We start from the raw sequence: 21,963 nt of genomic DNA on the forward strand, positions 1-21,963 counted from the left end.
GAGGCCTCTTTCTCCCGCATTTTCCCCCTCCCAGGCAACGCCTCAAGACCCAACTGCTGACAATCAGTCCTGGTTAAATCCCAGGCATCGTAAAAAGGAGAGGCAGGAACAACAAAAGAAGGGGTGGGGCAGGCCTAGAGAGTGCTGAGTCACAGAGCCACACCCCACAGGGTATAAAAGCAGGAGGAGCTGCTCTATAGCTTCTTGTGATAGACAAAAACTGATTCTTGGAAACTTTGGCTGCAATATTTCGAGACTAAGAATTTGGCTTCTGGATTTCTGTTTATTTCTGAACTCTTGGTTGCTCCAGCAACAAACTGCAGTTACGCTGGCTTCTGAGGAGATAAGAGAACTTGGCAGGCAATCGCAGGTATGTTGCCAGAACTGATATCTGTCATAGGAATAAGTTGCTGGCAAATATAGTCAGCTCGCGTGTCTTCTTGGTTGTGGTTGGGGGGGACACAACAGCTAGGGAGTTCCAGAAAAACATCTACTTCTGCTTCATTGACTATGCTAAAGCCTTTGATTGTGTGGATCACAACAAATTTTGGCAAGTTCTTAAAGAGATGGGCGTACCAGACCATCTTATTTGTCTCTTGAGAAACCTGTATGTGGGTCAAGAAGCAACAGTGAGAACTGGTCACGGAACCACTGATTGGTTCAAAATTGGGAAAGGAGTTTGGCATGGCTGTATACTATCGTCCTGCCTATTTAACTTATATGCAGAGCAGATCATGAGAAAAACGGGGCTGGATGAATCAAAAGTTGGAATTAAGATTGCCGGGAGAAATATCAACAACCTCAGATATGCAGATGATACCACTCTAATGGCAGAAAGTGAAGAGGAACTAAAAAGCCTCTTGATGCGGATGAAGGAGGAGAGTGCAAAAGTTGGCTTGAAACTCAACATTAAGAAAACTAAGATCATGGCATCCGACTCTCTCAGTTCCTGGCAGATAGAAGGGTAAGAAATGGAGGCAGTGACAGATTTTATTTTCTTGGGTTCCAAGATCACCGCAGATGGGGACTGCAGCCAAGAAATTAAAAGAAGCTTGCTTCTGGGGAGGAAAGCTATGGCAAATTTAGACAGCGTACTAAAAAGCGAAGACATCACCCTGCCAACAAAAGTTCGTATAGTCAAGGCTATGGTTTTCCCAGTTGCAATGTATGGCTGTGAAAGTTGGACCATAAGAAAGGCTGAGAGCCAAAAAATTGAAGCCTTTGAACTCTGGTGCTGGAGAAGACTCCTGCGAGTCCCTTGAACTGCAAGGCGAACAAACAAGTCAGTCCTAGAGGAGATCAATCCTGACTGCTCTTTAGAAGGCCAGATCCTGAATATGAAACTGAAATACTTTGGTCACCTAATGAGAAGGAAGGACTCACTGGAGAAGAGCCTAATGCTGGGAAAGATTGAGGCCAAAAGAAGAAAGGGACGACAGAGAATGAGGTGGCTGGATGGAGTCATTGAAGCAGTAGGCATGAGCTTAAATGGACTCCAGAGGATGGTAGAGGATAGGAAGGCCTGGAGGAACAGTGTCCATGGGGTCGCGATGGGTCGGACACGACTTCGCAACTAACAACAACAAAGTCCCAATAAAAATAATTCTGATTTCTTTGCAATATTAACTAAGATCCTTTACATCATTGTGTAAATGTCTTAGTTTTCTCACAAATCCATGATGCATTGTAAATACCTTTCACATTTTCAGCTCTGGTTTGAAATACCTTTGCATATTTTTGATAATTTCTCTGGTATCATACCAATGATGAATCAGTTTGAAAAAAATCCTCTAAATTATGACACAAAATAATTTAATAGCAATTACCCACATTCTCTCTCAAGTGTCTCTCTCAATGTTATAGCCAAAGTTAATAGCCGATTTTGTCATGTAGTCTTTAATCTGTTCTTCTGTTTCAAATCTTCACAAGCATTTATACCTTTTTGTTACTAAACATCAGGGGCGGATTCCAAATCCCATCGCTACTGGTTTGCTCGTGCGCATGCCTTCTGCGTATGCGAAGAAGCATCCGGGTGGTGGCTGGACCCTCCCGCTGCCGCCACCAGTTCACCCGATCCAGTGTGAAGCGGTAGCAACCATCTCTGCTACACATTCATTATTTGTACAGAATTTCAAGTTCTATTGTTTTTCAATTCCATTGTTTTTTATTCATATTATAATTTTCTTTTAACTGTGTCTTATTAACAATTGAATATTATCTTCTTCTACAGTTAATTGTGCTCTTGACTTTTATCTTATTTTTCTCATTCTCTTATATTTTCTTGTGTTAACAAGTCTTGATATGACTTAATTGGTATGACTTATTGATATGACGACCTCTATATGCTGCTTCTCTTCTGCAAAATGTTTCCCGTGTTGAAGTCAATAAAGATATCTTCAGCTATAACCCATGCTTGTATTTATTCCATATTCTCAATATGGCATTTTCACATACGTAATTTTAAATCCACATTAACTTTATTATAACATAAGAACCCATGCCAACTAAACTTGAAGTTATGATATTCCAATTCTAACATACCCTTATTTCTTAACAAGATCCATTCTTTCATCTAAACTAAACAATAGGCAGCACATACAACTGTAAGTCTGTATATAAGCTGCCCACACATCTTTTGCACCCTGCAGAAGTTTATATTTAATCCTTGGCTTCTTATCCAACTATACAAATTTAGATAAGCCATTTTTTAAAAGGTACATGATTTTTTAAAACTGATATTGTTTGAAACAGAAGTATCATTCTAATTATAAATTTTATTAAATTTTAACAATTAAACAATTTACATTCAACTCTTGCATATGACTGTGACCATTTACATATCATCCCATTAGTGTTCTCCTATACTCTATATAATTTTACTAAATTATATTACTAATTCTAATTTGAATTTCTAATTCTTACTAATTCTACTATCTGTTATTTTTCCTTTTTTCCTTTTTTCGACCGAATTATACCATTTCTCCCATATTACATAAAAATCTGAATCCATCTGTCCTTTCAGTTCAAGTGTCATTTTGTCCATCTCGGCGCAATCTAATATTTTTCTAAGTATTAACTCTTCAGAGGATGTATTTGAGCTTCTCCAACATTGCGCAAATGCCAATCTTGCCACCGTTGTCATATGTAAAATGATATATGCTTTTGATTTTTTTTCATATTTTGTTTTCATCATTCCTAAAAGAAACAGCTCTGATGTGTATTCTATCTGGATGCCAGTTACTTCCTGTATCCAACCATGTACTTTCATCCAGTATTTTTTTGTTTTGGAGCATGACCACCATATATGAAAGAAGGTACCTTGCATTTGTCCACATTTCCAACAATTGGTGTTTACATTTGGATATATTTTTGCCAATCTAGAAGGTGCAGAAGTATCATTCTAAATAATACACTCATTTTTATCATAGAAATTCTTGCAATAGTAAGTGCAACTTTTCCCATCTTAAAACTTCTTAATTTCATTCTGTACTTTAATATAAATATTCTGAAATAACATACAATTCATGTTAGACATAGTACTACCCAGGTATTTTACTTTTTTTCTCAATCTGAAAACAAGTTTTTCCAATCAGTTCTTCTTGAATTCCCATGCTCATATTTTTAACATTTTAATTTTCTCTCTATTAATTTGAAACCCAGCTAGTATACCAAATTCCTTCAGCTTTTTCCACTATTAAAAACAAACCATCTGCAAATGTCCTTAGTTTATCTACTTTTCACCTTCATCACAATTATTCTCTCATCTTGTCTTATATCTCCATTAAAAACTTTCGGAGCCAAAATAAACAGCAGTGGAAAAAGGATAAAACCTTGTCTTGTCCTTTTCTAGATTATTTTACAGGGTTCAGTGAATGGACTATTAACTATAAATTGTGCTGTATGTGAATATATATTGATTTTACCCATTTAATAAAGTTATCTCCGAAAACCATTTTTTCCAAAATTTCAGCTGAATCCACACATTAGAACACTCAACTAAACCAACCACATTATATGTTAACGCCATGTGTTATTCCAGTCACTGCATTTTTTTTTAAAGTGGGCATTAACTGATTTTGTTTCTCATTTTTTTACATTCATGGCTCTCAAACTTTACCCTTTTCGGTCAGTGTTGACAAGTGCTCCAATATATAAACGCCCACAGAAATATTCTGTTTTCTTCCCTCCTACCCTATCTTGTTCTTCTATTTAGAAACTGCTGCTGGTTCCATTATATTTGTGTGTCCTTTTTACTTGGGCTTATACTTGCATACCCTTGCAACTTTTGGCAGCATTCCCAAACAGAACTGAGGTGTCTACTGATAGCTTTCTCTGCAAGAAGCTATAAAGAAGATGAGATAACAAACATCAGCTTCCAATTTGTCTTCAGAACTTGGGACTCTGCCCATTCCATCAATTGTCCTTCAAAAAAAAACAACCCTCTAAGTTTCAACTAGAGTTGAAACAAGAGCTAGAGTGGCTAAATCCAGTTCATAGTAGACTGTTTGCAACCTTACATTAAAGAACAAACTAGACCATAATATCAAATTAGACCCATAATTTGCACTGTAAGGCTTTGTATAGTGGTATCAGAAAGGGGCTTTAAGCATTTGTGCTTGACAGATCATGTCCCAAAAGTGATTTTTCAAAAGACTACTGGACTTTGTTTTTCCTTGAAGATGTTTCGCTTTTCATCCAAGAAGCTTCTTCAGTTCTGCTTCTTAGATGAGAAATGAAATGCTTTCAAGGAAAAATGAAGTCTAGTTTCCTTTTGAAAAAGCACCTTTGGGACAACCATGACCTGGATGACTGAAAGTCTCCATAGACATTTCACAGTCAATCCATAGCAGAACAATTTCATAACTGCAATGAAAAGCTCTCGCTTCACTATTTCCTTCACATTCTGAACAGCAATTCATACAGATTCAGTGAGGCTTACTCCACCCTACCTACACAGTAGTTAGTTCTTAAAACAGCAATAATTATGTGAGAGCTAATTATATATCACCCCATCCCAAATGGCCCAAACACTTTCAAAAAATGTAGAGAAGGAACATTTCCAATACTGAGGGACAGTAATGAGAAATTAAGGGAAAATAGTCTGTAGATGTTTCAGTTCTGCAAAGCAACAGGGACAGCCATCTCTCATTCTGCTTTCACATCCTTCTAACTCTGGGATTTAAAGATCTCCACTAAACCAAATCACCCCACCAAAAACTTACTGTGGATGGCAGTGTTCAGATTATGAACACTAAAAGAAGTGTTCAGAGATCAAATGAATAAAAATTTAAACACAGACTGAATCTTTTAAATGAGAATGATGTCCATTGGGAGGGAAAATACTAGGAAATATAAATAGTCCTCTATTTATGACCACAATTAATCCCAAAATTTCCATTGCTAAGCAAGATGGTTGTTAAATGAGTTCTGCCCCTTTTTTTAGAATAGAATAGAATAGAATAGAATTTTTTATTGGCCAAGTGTGATTGGACACACAAGGAATTTGTTTTGGTGCATATGCTCTCAGTGTACATAAAAGAAAAGATACGTTCATCAAGGTACAACATTTACAACACAATTGATGATCAATATAGCAATATAAATCATAAGGATTGCCAGCAACAAGTTATAGTCATACAGTCATAAGTGGAAAGAGATTGGTGATGGGAACTATGAAACGATTAATAGTAGTGCAGATTCAGTAAATAGTCTGACAGTGTTGAGGGAATTATTTGTTTAGCAGAGTGATGGCCTTCGGGAAAAAACTGTTCTTGTGTCTAGTTGTTCTGGTGTGCAGTGCTCTATAGCGTCGTTTTGAGGGTAGGAGTTGAAACAGTTTATGTCCAGGATGCGAGGGATCTGCAAATATTTTCACGGCCCTCTTCTTGATTCGTGCAGTATACAGGTCCTCAATGGAAGGCAAGTTGGTAGCAATTATTTTTTCTGCAGTTCTAATTATCCTCTGAAGTCTGTGTTTTTCTTGTTGGGTTGCAGAACCGAACCAGACAGTTATAGAGGTGCAAATGACAGACTCAATAATTCCTCTGTAGAATTGGATCAGCAGCTCCTTGGGCAGTTTGAGCTTACTGAGTTGGCGCAGAAAGAACATTCTTTGTTGTCCTTTTTAATGATGTTTTGATGTTAGCTGTCCATTTGAGATCTTGCGATATGATAGAACCCAGAAATTTGAAGGTTTCTACTGTTGATACTGTGTTGTCAAGTATTGTGAGAGGTGGAAGTATGGAAGGGTTTTTCCTAAAGTCTACCACCATTTCTACGGTTTTGTGTGTTCAGTTCCAGATTGTTTTGGTTGCACCACAAGGCTAGTCGTTCGACCTCTCGTCTATATGCGGAGTCGTCATTGTCTCGAATGAGACCAATCACTGTTGTGTCATCTGCGAACTTCAGTAGCTTAACAAATGGATCATTGGAGATGCAGTCATTGGTATACAGAGAGAAGAGAAGTGGGGAGAGCACACAGCCTTGGGGGGCCCCTGTGCTAATTGTACAGGTATTTGATGTGATCTTGCTTAGCTTCACCTGCTGCTTCCTGTTTGTTAGGAAGCTTGTGATCCACTTACAAGTCTGTTCCGGTACCTGTAGCTGGTTTAGCTTAGTTAGAAGAATGTCTGGAATGATGGTATTGAATGCTGAACTAAAGTCTACAAAAAGGACCCTTGCATAGGTCTTTGGAGACTCAAGATGTTGTAGGATGTAGTGCAGAGCCATATTAACAGCATCATCTGTTGATCTATTTGCTCGGTATGCAAATTGCAAGGGGTCTAACAGCGGATCCGTGATGGATTTCAGGTATTTTAACCTATCTTGCCACAATTATTAAGTGAACCATTGCAGTTTTAAGTCTAGGGTTACCTGTATTTTAATTAGAACTACCAGAAGAAGCAAGGAATCAAACAGCTGGTCTGCCAGGAAAAAAAATCACTGAATGATGCTGTCCAGAATTTTCATCAATTCCTCAGATGGGAAAGAAATCAGAGTAAAATGATTGAAACTGTACACATTTTCCTACTCATATATGCTTAGGATATTTTTTTTTTAGTTTTTTGATAAATTAATCAATATATCTCTATTACTTTTAATGAAACACCCAATATTTAAAGAAGTTAAGCATTTTCTTTTACACTAAGAAGTTTTCGTAAGGACAGATGAAAGGTATAGTGACAGAGGATATCTGATCAGGCAAACTTGATCTTAGATGCAAGGATTCCTCGAGAGATGATTAGAGCGTAATTAAACTGGAGCTCAGTTACTATCACTTCAAAGAGCAGCAAGTGTTTTTATTTTTAAAACTGTTTAATTTTTTTAAAAAAAACTGTTTCAAGACTATCAAATAATACATAGCTAAGCATGCAATTTAAAATTGGAAATAAGCTTTAAATTCTTAAATTTTTAATTAAGAAAAAATAAAATTTGTTTTCTGTGAGATAAAGAATTTTCTATTTTTTTCTCTCCTCGCCATCCCCATCTTTTTAAAAAAGATTTGTGTTGGTTATCCAAAGATATTTTCTGGAATAGATGTGAATGGAGGTGACAGGAACAAAAGATAAGAAGTTAGAATAGATAGTGTATGGGATTCACTCTATGTTTCTATCCACTTTCCAGCCCTCATTTGTGATCACCCAATCTCAAAAAAAAAAAATCACATTTAAAGGGATTCTGTTTCAATTCTAATAGCATACATTTAGATGAAAGGAATATTCCTTCTTCAAAGAAAAGTTAGAACAATCTGCCAACAGAGGATGTTGTATAAGAGCACAAGCGTTCCTGTCCTATTGTTTCCTTTGGTATATCCAATTAATATAGTTATTACATACTCATACTTATATATATGCTTATATATTGTATAATTATTTCATGCTTATGCTTATATATACTGTGTGACAAAATAAAATAAAAAAATAAATAAAGATGTGAAAACATCCTTCTAAGAACAGTGTTTCTCATCTTTGGCAATTTTAAGATATGTGGACTTCAACTTCTAGAATTACCCAGCCAGGCAGAAATCTTAAAGTTGCCAGGGTTGAGAAACATTTCCAAAGGGTTTCAGAAAGTTGTTCATAATGACTAATTTTAGGATATTTTGGATAATTTGTCACATTTACACATTTTGTCTATTAAAACAGTGTCATATTTGCTTTCTAATTTGCATTTCATCCTTCTGATCATTCAGCTCCTGTTGTTTTCACCAAATTTGAATAGTAATGCTTCTTTCAATTGTCATGAAAAATAAATCTTCAGAAATAATTTACAAGGTTAATAACATTTAAAATTACAGAAAACATAAGAAGGAAGATTGAAGGCTTTGAAGTTCCTTATACTGCTGATTACTGGTGGGGAGGTGCTGGAATCCTTTTCTCTTTTGGGCTGGTTGATTGCCTCTTTTGCATAGTCTATAAAGGTAAAGGTAAAGGTTCCCTCACACATATGTGCTAGTCGTTGCCGACTCTAGGGGGCGGTGCTCATCTCCGTTTCAAAGCTGAAGAGCCAGCGCTGTCCGAAGACGACTCCGTGGTCATGTGGCCGGTATGACTCAACGCCAAGGGCGCACAGAACGCTTTTACCTTCCCACCAAAGGTGGTTTCTATTTTTTCTACTTGCATTTTTACATGCTTTCGAAACTGCTAGGTTGGCAGAAGCTGGGACAAGTAACAGGAGGTCACCCCGTTACACGGCAGCACTAGGGATTCGAACTGCTGAGCTGCCGACCTTTCTATCAACAAGCTCAACATCCTAGCCCCTGAGCCACCGCGTCCCTTAGATTCTATAGATGTTGTTAATGTCTATGTGTCTATTGATGGCTAATTTGTCAGAGTGCCAGGCTTCGAAAAAATTCCCTGATGTTTTTGGACTTGGCCTGCTCTAGGATTGTCACATTTTCCCTATTGAAACTGTGATTAAATCTGTCTATATGTTGTGAAATTAAAGAATTTTTATCATGACTTCTGACTGCTAATTGGTTTTCATGGATGCATTCTGCCAATCTTCTGCCTGTTTGTCCTACGTAGTAATTGTTGCAGTTCTTACATTATATGTTGTAGGTGACTCTTATTTTTTCTTCTGTGGTTGGTGGGATTTTTGGTTTGCTTATGATGTTTTGAAGGGCTTTAATTGGTTTTAGCACTGATAATATTACCTAGTTTGGGTAATGAAACATTTGCAAGAAAATAAGCAACCTCAGAGAGCCTTTCAACCCTGAGCTACAAATATTCTCCTTTATTGGTAGAACATATTCTAATTGCATTCCTCTCAGAGTTCTTAAGAAACAAAATAATACAGATAACAAAAAAAAAATGTATTAGAACTATCCCAAAGGTGCTTTTTCAAGAGGCAACTGGAAAAACCAGAAAGTCCCATTGCTTCTTGAAAAAGCACCTTTGGGACAACCATGACCTGGATGACTGAGAATCTCCATAGACTTGTATTAGAACTGTTTCAGGAAATCAAATATGTAGTGGCATGTGACAGAAACACAATAAAAATGTATTTACATCTCCTTCCAGTGTAATGATCGCTAAAAACAGAGTTTTGCCAGTGCATAAAATGGAACGCTGAACATATTACATACCATCAATGCATAGTGATTATTATCAAAATCACCAGGAAAATTACTTCAGGTTGGGAACAAACATTTTGATAAAATATATTTTGGCAGATTAATTATTCTGCTATCTGTGAATTAATTAGAATGAATTGTAACTACAATTCTATTGGCAGCAACATCCTCTAAATGTCATTGATTTTAATATAATTTAAGTATATGCCTAACTATGCCACTGAAGTCAACATGCTTTCAAAGTGCTAAGATCAGTCTCAGTGGTGGCCATTAAAATTAGAAAGAGACCATAAATATAATTATAAAATTACCATGTGCAGATAGGGTAGATATCCAAGTCATATGATGAACATACATGCAGACACACTCACACAAACAGACACACACAGACACACACAGGGGCATAATTTGGCCAGAAGCAATCTCCATTTAGATTCCAATAGGAATCTAGGTGGAGATTTATGCTATTAAGAAATGTGATTTTACTTAACTTTATCCTATTAAGTAATGCGATTTTAAAAATGAGGGCTTTAAAGGCTTATTTAAACTAATTTCCAGTTTCAGCTGTTGATACAGGAATGTTGTACAATATTATATAAAGGCATCATATTTATTGCCTTAACTGATTTAGTAAAAATAAATATTAGAGGTAGGGCATTGAATTATGGAGCTAGATTGCCCTATTTCCTGCACTGTACTCCACTGCAACAAATGTCATTTGAAATAAACAATGTAATCTACAATGAACCGTAACAATTGCAACCAACTCTATATGGGATAAACAATTAAAAGCCAGGATCCACAAACACCAGCTGGCAGTGAAATGCCACGATCCCAAATGTTTAATCTCTACCCACACCAACACCAAACAGCACCAGTTTGATTGGAGCAACATAAAAATCATCAGCCATGCTACCACCCACCACGCTTGTGAGTTCATCAAAGCCTGGCACTCCACAATTCCATCAATAGACACATTGACCTACAACCAGCCTACAGACCCCTTAGAAGCCAAATCAACCGCACAGCTAACCAGAGACAGCATCACTCTTCAACCAACCCACATAAGCACCCCCAACCAGCACTTCACCTCCCAATGACCCTCACCTGACTCCTACTGATGACTCACACCTGACCCATCACAAGACCCATTAAAAGACCCTCACTTGATATACCCACAAACCATCTTTTTGTATTACAAACAGTGCCATCATAACACTGATGCAAAGCAACAACATAATAATCCAAATTTGCTTTGCCTCAAGTACTTTAACTTAATTTATTTAAATAGATTTATATATTAATAAAGAGCAGCAATTTAGTGATAAACATGGTTCTGTCTTAGAAGGAATTTCCCTTGATTATTTATATAGTATTCTTGAGTGAACTGGATAAATTTAAATTAAATGGTTTCATTTTCATTTATAGGAAAAAGGCAGGGGTGAAATCCAGCAGGTTCTGACAGGTTTTGGAGAACCGGTAGTGGAAATTTTGGGCAGTTCGGAGAATCGGTAGCAGAACTTTTGCGTAGTTCAGAGAATCAGCAAATACTTCCTCTGGCTGGCCCAAGAGTGGGGAGGGAATGGAGATTTTGCAGTATCCTTCCCCCACCACTCTCTACAAGCCACGGCCACAGAACTGGTAGTAAAAAACGTTGGATTTCACCACTGGAAAAAGGACATGATTGTAATAAAAAGCAGATTATATTTAGAAAAGAAACTTTTCAAATATAAATTCCACTTTTCATGCAATTTGAATCATGGGACACACGGAGCCAACAACAAAGCAATTTAGAAGTGTAAAAATAACATAGATATTATCTGTCTGTAAACAATAATAAATTCATTATTATTTAAAGTCATACTACATCTGTAAGGCAGCCACAAAGATTTCATATTTGTTTAATTTAATAAACTAGCATAAATTCACTGCTGAATTTCATTTCACAGAATTCAAGAATAAGACTGTTATTAAGGCATAGACATAGACCATTTTTAGATGAGTTGCAGGTTTCTATGAAATATAAACCTTTACCTTTTATGCATGTGAAAACTGTCTTCCATTTTTAATAAAGTCACAGTTACCAACTTGTAAGTACTAGTTTTATTTTCATTACAGGGAAAATAAGCTAAGCAGCTAGAGAGGTTTCGCATGAAGACAGGATACATTTTCTTGCTAATACAAACAAGCTTTTTGACAGTGGCTTTGAGAAGACTCTAATTCCCATGTTCCCTGAATTTGTTCATAGAATAACTGGAGGAAAGTTGGATTCCTAACTGAGGTCCAAGGAACCTCTACTTCAGTATTTATAATTGAAAATAAGAAATAAATGTACATAGACAAAGTTGCTTTCTCTGGTCAAGCAACATCATGCAAAACACAGAAAAGGAAGATGAAAAGCCAGGCCAAATAAATTAAGGCAGGTGGTTGAAAACAAAAAATACAGCTAAATTTGGTTTATATTAATATTGTTCACTATGCCCCTCTGTCCTTGCAAACCATGCTTGTTTCTACCTCATCTGTACACTACTCGCTATATTGCTTTTTGTTTGACTCACATTATTCTTTTTGAGAATGTCATTAATTCAATCTAACCACTAGTGTACTGGCTTCCCCTTCCCCTTGACCTGTTCATTCTTTCCTTACATAGTTGTTGTGCAATTTGCTCCCCTGTCATTCTTTGTAATATGACCAAACCACCTTTTGTTCTTACATTGATAGCTTCTGTCCCTAGGAATTGTTGTCAGACTCTGCAAGTTGCTATATCTGCATTGCCAACACTTCTGCAAGCCAAAGTCAGATTAGTACAGTTTTCAGAGATAACTTTCTTAGAGGCAAAAAACGGCCTTTCTTACTAGTGCCCTCCAGATATGGCATTTGGCCATTTTGGCAACAAAAGACAAAGACTGATATCCAATATATCTGAAGGAGATCAGATTGGAGAAGATCAACCAAGAAGTTCCATATCACTTGGAAAATGATTGATTAATATATTAATTTAACACCAGGCCTTTTTCATCGTTCTAAATCCTTTCTTACTGTCTCTGTTTCTTATGCTGCATCATAGATGACTTCAATTAGATTGCAGCATTTCTTATATACTGAGTCAGCTATTACTGAAGCTAAGCTTTAAGTCAGTGATTTTTAAAAGATTTTATCTTTGGCAAAAACAATTCAGTGGACTAAGAAAAGCAAATACAAAAGAATAAAACATTTATTTGATACAACATTAATTATTAATTTGTGATTAAACTTTATTATTTGAGAAATGAAAGGATACTTGATATAAATCGTTCACTTTGGTACTAAAAATCTGTTTTTTATCTATGCCATGAAGCTAACCTGGAAAAATAACTCTTGTCATTGGTATCTTCTTTTTAATATGGAATAGTAAAGAAATATAATATACAAATCCTACGATTATTTATTTACATCTAACAGGCTGAAGAACATGGTATTAATTCAGCAAGAAGACATCAATTACTGACTGTTGTATAATATTACTATGGATATCACAAATTGTGATTTGATTCCCTACCCCCACCCCAATTCCAAGAATAGTTTTCCTTGTAGAGTTCCAAGGACACTTTCCTTATAAATTTCCATGTAGCTCAAAGGATAGTTTTTCCTTCTTGAAAATTAATGAAACTTCCATTCTTGAATTGCAAAATCAGCTGTCAAACAAAGCCTTAATTTTTGTGAGAACATCACAGCAAAACAACTCAGGATTTTGCATGATATACACCTCCTACAGGAAGTGCAATGCAAACCATTTATAGATTAATTGTTATTTATTTATTTACATTGATTTAGACAATTGCCCACTTTCCCAATGTGATTCTGGGCAGCTAATAAGAATAGTAAGAAAGGAATCTTACTTTAGCTTCTGAGGTTGGTTCCAAAAAGCAGAGGCGATTTCCAAGCCCCTCAGCAGCCAGGCAGAACTTGCGCTGTTCTTTATGAATGTTGGCTACACACTGAAGTACAGCTTCATCATCCTGTCATGAGATACAAGAAGCATGTGAACAAATAGGAAATATTTGCAAGATTTAGATGGGAAATGAAATGAAATTTCCAAACATAAACCTGGCAATGTACTGAATACATTTTTGACATAAAACTATATGAAATTTCAGTTACGTTTTCACATTGTTATGAGGAGAGGTGTGTTTACTCTATGTCGTCCAAAAATTCAGGTGTTTGATGTAGTTCCCTTTCTTTTTTCCACCTCACCTCAATTTAAATCTGAATTCAGTCTACATCATGGACTGAAGTTCCCTATTTCAGGGGTCTCCAACCTTGGTCCCTTTAAGACTTGTGGACTTCAACTCCCAGAGTTCCTCAGCCAGCTTTGCTGGCTGAGGGACTCTGGGAGTTGAAGTCCACAAGTCTTAAAGGGACCAAGTTTGGAGACCCCTGCCCTATTTCATCATTTTTGTCCTTCACTGGATCTCTAACAACAACAACAAAAACAACAACAATAGTTTGAATATAATGCTAATTCTTTGCAGATGAATAGGAGTAATTCCCACAGAATCAGACAATAATTGTTGCTAAAACCAAACAGCCAGTGGATTGAGTGAACAGAATAAATTCTCCCTTCCCCAGATTATCTCAGGATCTTTCTCAGATTCAGTAAAACTGGATGCAGAATAAAAGCGAGCTGATAGTTACTTGACATTTCTTGAATTTCTTTCTATATGTACTTCTGTGGATGTCTTGAAGAAAAAAAAATGGATAAAGCATGCCAGATGAATGAGCAATTCAAAGTGATGGATATTAAAGATGTCATAGGCAGAATGCTTATGCCGTAATACAGCCTAAGGACAACTAATTTCTTCTGCTTAGGCCTCAAAAAAAAACCTTATGTTTCTAAGCCTGATGCCTCTTATAATGCTATATTAAGAAATAACAACAGACCTGGTTTTCTTATTTGACTTGGTTAATCTTGCTATATTTTTATTTGCTATTAACACTTTTATGGGGAATATAAAAAAACATTATTATCATCACTTATAATCCAAATTTTCGTGTGTTTTCAAATGCTAAAATTCATTCTACTGCATCTGTTATTCGAGTGTTATTTTTATATAAGTCACACAAATGGATTTTACAGCTATAAAATATTGCTTGCAGGCTTGACAATAACCTCAGTGGATATCAAGACTAAAAATTCCTTAAGAATCTTTTCCAAATAATAGAGTTATGCCATTTTCTGTGTTGTACAATACATCTTTGTCCGGAGCATACAGTACTTACAAATGCAAGTTTATGATCGGAATACAGATAGCATACCTGATGCTTTCTTTGACACGGTTAATAGCCTTACACTTTTTGAAATGTTACACTCCCTGAAAATCATGCAGTAACATAAGTATATGTGCTTGATTGATGATGGATAAAAGAACTGAATACTGTATATTAGAAATAGTACTACATTTTTCAGAGTTACTCTGCTTTCCCAGAAAATAAAATTTTAGCTACATCATATTTACTTGAAAATATGACCTGTACATTATATAACCACTATTGAAATTCAACATTGACATTTGGAACCCAGCTGATATTCATTATTATGCAGGTATATATTTACTTGTATTTAATCTGATGAACAGACTTTATTGGATTTGTTATTTTACATTGGAAAGGCAAGACACATATTGTGCTATTTATATGATCAAAACCACTGATACTATATTCCCATCAGGAATGACTAAGACAAGTTCAGATGCCTACAGTAAACTTTCTAATAATCAAGGTCATTCTGCCTTCACTGATCATTTTGTATGCTCACCGTCACAGAAGTAACTTAAGGAGACTTTATGAATGAGGTTTACACATGCAAGCTTGCTTCTCCTGTTGATGAAAACAGACAGAAGCCCTAATATATGGGTGAATTCTTTGTGCACGTTGTGGTTTCTTTCCTGGATTGGGTTCCTTAATTGTATTAAGCTTACAAAACTGTACATGGAGAGCTCTTTTTAAAGAGTGTTTGGCACAGAGTGAAATTTTCGTTATATTAGCAGAATTGGAAATGTGATTTGAATTTATGATCCATATTACTTCCTTATGAATGTATTCATAAGCATATTGTTCATCTACATTAAACTGCATTAAAAGACTCCCCATAAAAATTTGTAATTAAATATTAAATTTAATTAAATGCATGTTTGGTGAAATAATATTATTTAAAGTTGTTTCCTTTCAAAATAAGCAAATCTAAATGCATTTGATCCTAAAACAGATTTTTTATATGTAGTTTTATACGTACTTTGAAATAAGATATTATCTGGTGTGGTTATAGTATCAGATATTTACTAAATGCGACTAGAAGGAAATATAGCAGAAATATAATATTTTTTTATTTTTAGTGTATTATTAATTTCTACATATGTCTGAGGAAAAATAGAATATGGTCAATTATGAAGATGACTACAGATTCATGCAGATAGACTGAATAGCATTAGATAAATTAGAATGGGAAATACTACTTATCCATTTCATTTCTATACTAAAAATCAGAAACAATATAATGACTGTTAGGATAAAAGATGTCCCACCTTTAAAATATTACTGTGTAAACTCAAAATTAAATGATAGATATTTTCTATATAGAGAATAATGTTGATTGAGAAAGTCCCATTTTCTTCTGCAGCTGTAACTTATTTTAACCTATCCAATAAGGGAGAAGTAATGCCGCAATCTAACAAAATGAAAAGACAACTAAGGAAAAAATCAAAACACATAGACTTAACAATGGAACACCTGAAAAGTCTTTTGTTTCATCTACTTTTTCACCAACATTAGTTAATAAAAGCATGCCATGTTTGTACATTTCCCCAGAAGATATGCAGTGTTAAATTCCATTTTCAAATTGTGAGTTGGATATCACAATTGAAGAGTTATACTGGTGTTTAGAATCAGACTAATGTTTGTAAATAGATGTATACATGGTGGAATCGTTGGTGCTCTGAGCTGGGTTATTTTCTTGCTGGCATTTCATTACCCAACTACATAATGCCATCTTGATCTTGTGGACATGATTTGTAAATGCCTTGGTTAGTGTTTGTACATGCCTTAGTAAGTGAGTTAAGATCCACAGATGAGTTATCTCTCACTTCTTATTTAATTAGATATTTTCTGTGGGTCAAGACAGTTAATTTAAAAAAGTATTGAGAAACATAAGAATTAATGGAAAATATAAACATAATGCCATTTAAATCAACTAGCTCATACACACTGTAGGCAAAATAGTTCATTCATCTTTATGCAACTAACACTGCACTGTAGTAATTGTAATAATCAGTTGGTGAAAAATGATGATTGCCATTGTAAGTCATCAGTGCACTTATATATTAATAGTTACATGAATAATGTAAAAAACAAACAACCACCAGAAGTGATATATTGTAACAGACTTTTTAAAATTGGTGCCCTCCACAAATTTTGACAAATGTTGACTAAAATTCCCCTAACTCCCAATTATGGTCTTTTAAATACACCATGTTCATTTTTGTGTCTAATCATCCAAGTGTTAGAAAGTGGGTGGGAGGAAGAGAGAGTTATTTGAAGGCACAACTTGTGGGGGGAGAAGTCTGAACCCTATTAAATAATAAAATAAAACATGGAGGATAAAAACATATGAAGAAGGAATTGGATGTGTCTAGTTTAGTGAAAAGAAGGTCTATGTTTAACATGATAGCAGTGTTCCAATATCTAATGAGTTGCCACAAAGAAGAGGGAGTAAAGCTATTCTCCAAAGCACTTGAAGGTAGGACAAGAAGCAGTGGATGGAAACTAATAAAGGACAGACCCAACCTAGAACTAAGGATAAATTTCCTGACAGTGAGAACAATTAATCAGTGGAACGACTTGCCTTCAAAAGATGACAGTGCTCCAACACTGAAGATTTTTAAGAAGAGATTAAACACCCATTTGTCTGAAATGATATAGAATTTCCTGCTTGAGCAGGGGATTGAACTAGAAGCCCTCCAGCTCTGTTAATAATGTTAACTCTCTAACTTAACCTTCCCATATTTGCATCTCCCAGATAACTTAGTTAGCGACTACTTGGAAGCATAGAAGTTAGAGATGATGCTGGCAAGGATATGTCACATGGTAAAAATAATTTACCCAGAAAATTCAGTTAATTCTACTACCAGAAATGTAATGACAAAAACCCTCTACTCTTTAGTAACAACAGTCCCAACATATCAAAATGGAGGAAAAATACTGTAATCTTTCCTGTCTTCTCTCTTATATGTAGTTTTCTCATCTAATCAGGATGAACAGAAGAAACATGTTAGTTTATTAAAAACAGTAATAACTGTGATATATAATTCTCCTTTCAGATATGCACAATGGAAGTTTGTACAAGTTTCATTAGTAGCAGCAGGTGCCTTTATCAGCTTTGGTGCATTTGTCAATTACAATGCTACCTGCACAGGTCTTTTCTCAATGTCACGCATAATAATATACCCAACATGATTCTTATAATGCACTCTATGTGGGGCTACCCTTCAGTTGCATCAATTGTTGTTCCATAAATAAGAAGGAACGCTTAATTAATAAACATAATTTATTCTACACAACTTGTACTGGATGTTTATTGATTTCTCAGTCCAACAGTTCTTGAGGATGTTGAATGAGAGAAGGGCAACCCATAATTATTTATACTGAGAACTGCAAGCCATTGTCCCACATTGAAATTGGGAGGGTGTTAGTTCTGAGTTTATTAGAGCAGGAATGATAATATTACCACTGCTGGGATTTTGGTGAAACTTAGCAGTAGGAATATAAATAAAGGAAGACTGGAAATTTACCAATAATATTCTACCTACACAGCATTCTACTAATAAATTTCAAAATCAAGGGATGGAAGAATGGGGCCTATTTTCTGTCTGACAATGAATTCTTGAAACAAAAGCTCTAAGGTTAGTGGTAACTTGCCCAAGTATGACAAAGAGGCATCTAGGTGAGCAGACTTTCTCTATAACTCAGCTATGACCATCTCATGTTTCTGTAGAATGAAATTTCTTTCTTTCTTTTTTGCTTATTTCTTCTTCAGCCTTGCAGCTCTGTAGTGATTCAATACTTTTTCTTCCTAGAATGGACCTTTCTACTCTTTGTGGCACAGGAAGTGCAGTTAGTGTCCTTGTGCTGCCAACTATTGCAATATTTAAAGCCCTGAATGATTTGCTAAGCAGTAGGATAGCAAATATTTCCAATATTTGAGAGGCTGTCTTACACCCGAGGGCAAGACAAGAAGTAGCTGATGGAAACTTAACAAAGAGAAAACCTAGAACTAAGGAGAAATTTCTTGACAGAACATTTGATGGTAAAACAGCTTGCCTTCGGAAGTTGTGGGTGCCCCATCACTGGAGTTTTATGAGGAGATTTGACAATCATTTGTCTGGAATGGTATAGAGTGTCCTGCTTGGGTGGGGGGAGATAGACTAGAGATTTCCAACATCCTTTCCAACTCTGTTATTCTTTAATTTATCCCTTTCCAACATCTTTACTATACAGATTTTAAACCACAGTTGCCATTATTTTCGGTCATTTCAATGTGGAAACTAGAAATACAGATCCCTTACTTATGTTTCTTAACTGTTTTGAGAAACAAAGGAAACTTCACAAATCCAGGGGGGAAAGACACATTTCCTTTCTCTTAAACCTTCCCCAGCTGACTCTGGGATATAATTTGAGGGTAGTAGGATCAATTATATAGAGTCGTGGAGAAGGGCAGGTTTAAATGAACTACTCAGAATTCTTTTTTCATTCCAGATGACATGTTTCTCTTCATGTGAATGATAAATGGCTTAGCTCCAGACAATTTCACAGTCTTTGGCATTACACTAACATCATATAAGATCCTGTGACCCATATATCCTTGGGTTTTGCGATGTTAAAAAAGGGAATTGGGCTTCCGGTGGTTTCGTTTTCCCCGAGAGGACGCCTGGAATGGCGTCCCGAACTGAGATTCTGTAAAAGCTGGTGAAACAGCGGGAGAACGGCTGTTAGCCAGCTTCAAAGCTTTTCTCTGGGTGAAAGAGATTAGCCAGAGCGGCTGGATAGCAGAAGATTGCCCCAGGGGCTCTGCTTTCTTATGCAGAGTCTCGGAGGGCTGCCTGCATAACCCAGCCTCACTCCAGACTCGGCTCAATCCTGTTAATTAAGCAGGACAAGAGGAAAACGCCCACCTCTGCTCAATTGATTCCGTTTTGAATAACTTAAAGCAGACGGGACAAATACAAGTGATCGATTACTGGGGAAGCAAGAAGAGAGCTGACTTCTACTCCTTTTTAAAAGGGGAAAACTTTTTCTCACTTGAACTTAGTGAAGGAAGAAATGGCGTCTGAGAGGAAGTGGATTGGAGGCTGCTTGTGAGAGAAAGTGAAGTTCGTCTTTGTGGATTTTAGCTGAATAGAAGCTTTCCAGAGGAGGCAAGGTGAAAGTTTTTATTTTACAACTTTAATTGGAGACTTTTTGAGACTTTGAGATTTTATAATTCTAATTAGAGACTTTACTTAAATTAAAATGGCTTCTAAGCCACCAAAAGTTCCATGACGAGAAGGGGTCTGAAACTAATTTAGAAGATATATTAAAGGAACAGAATAGAGTTTCTGAAGAGCGATTTAAAGAAATTATGAATAATATTCATGGTGTGAAGGATCAACTTAGGGAAGAAATTAAAGAGACTAATAAAAAAATTAGAGAAGATTTATTGATGGTTTTTCAAGGTTTGGCAAAAAATTTGGAAGTAATGGAGGATAAAGTGGAAGTAATTAGTCAAGCAAATCAGTATTTGGATAATAAAGTTGGAGAGCTTCAAAATAAAGTGGATAAAAATGAGGATCATGTGGTGGTATTGCAATATAGAGCGTTGGAGAAGGCTTTGAGAATTAGGGGTCTTCAAGACCGGAAGGAAGAAGATCTTAAAAAAGTTATATCAGAAGCCTTAGCTGAAATGTTAGGCATGGACCCTCGAGAAGTTGATTTTCAAATTGATAAGGCATATAGGGTTAATTCTTGGGTAGTAAGGCAGAAAAAGCTCCCAAGAGATATTGTAATTTATTTTTTAACTTCTACAATAAGAAATCAGATTTTGCAAGCTACATACCAAAAGAAATTGCAAATAGCAGAACAGGAGGTGTTGGTTTTGAAAGAGATCCCTGCTAAAATGTTAAAGGATAGAAGGGATTTTAGGTTTTTTACACAAGAGCTTAAGAAGCATCAGATTCAATATAGATGGGAGGTTCCAATTGGTTTAACAGTATTTTTTCAAGGCAGGAGATATCGAATTGATACTGAATTGAAAGTGAGTTGAAAGATATATGGAGAAGGCAGAATTTTGATGATAGAGATTATACTTATTTTTCGGACAGGCATCAATCTTTTTCACGTATTGATTTTATATTAATTACCAATGACTTGCTTTCTAGGGTTAGGAAAACAAAGATATTTCCAAGGTGTTTAACTGATCATAGTCCGGTATGGATGGAGTTGCAATATGAAGGTGGAAGAAGATCATGGAGAATAAATGAAAATTTGTTTAGATATGAGGATAATGTAAATCAATGTAAAAAACAAATGAAAGAATTTTTTGATTATAATTTGGGAAAGGGAACTTCGATAGAAATGGTGTGGGACGTGAGCAAGGCCTTTATGAGAGGAAATTTGATATATATTAATAGTAGACAGAGGAGAAAACTACAAAACAGCGAGGGATTTAGAAGAGGAAATTCAGAGGAAACAACAATTATTGGTATATAATCCACATGATTTAAAAACTACTGAAGCGATAAAGATATTACAGAGTCAATTTAATATGTTAATGGCAGATCAGGTGGCAACCAATATACAATATGCTAAACATAATACTTTTTGTAATGCCAATAAATCAGGGAGGTGGTTGGCTTATATGTTAAGGAAAAGACAGAAAGCACGTACTATTGAAGGAATTGAATACAAGGGTAAAGTGCGATTTCAACAGGATAAAATTAAAAAAGCTTTCTTGGAATATTATACAAATTTATATGCCAGAGATACAATATTGAATATGGATATTGATAAATATTTGAAAGAATATAAGGTTAAAGGTTTAACTAATGAACAAAGGGAAGAGTTGAATCGGCCTATAACTTCTGAGGAAATTATTTTGGTAATAAAGCAATTAAAAATAGGGAAATCCCCAGGCACAGATGGACTTACAGCAATATATTATAAAAAGTTACAGGATGAGATAGTTGGTCCACTTATGGAGTTATTTAATCAGATATTGATGGGAGGAGGAGTACCACCATCATGGAGGACTACTTTTATTTCATTGATACCAAAAGAGGATCAGGATTGTACTAAGCCTGGGAATTATAGACCGATTTCACTCT

At 35.7% G+C, this 21,963-nt stretch overlaps 1 protein-coding gene across 1 annotated transcript in view; it reads right to left on the reverse strand.

Annotated features, from left to right (window-relative positions):
- RYR3 (ryanodine receptor 3) overlaps positions 1-21,963 on the reverse strand; it is a 343,388-nt gene that overhangs the window by 269,696 nt on the left and 51,729 nt on the right. The window contains exon 2 of the mRNA XM_058162131.1: positions 13,453-13,572. Coding sequence (XP_058018114.1) covers positions 13,453-13,572 — 120 coding nt within the window. The remainder of the gene's footprint in view (positions 1-13,452; positions 13,573-21,963) is intronic.

Source organism: Ahaetulla prasina, chromosome 1, assembly GCF_028640845.1.
Source record: "Ahaetulla prasina isolate Xishuangbanna chromosome 1, ASM2864084v1, whole genome shotgun sequence".
Lineage (NCBI taxonomy): Eukaryota > Metazoa > Chordata > Lepidosauria > Squamata > Colubridae > Ahaetulla > Ahaetulla prasina.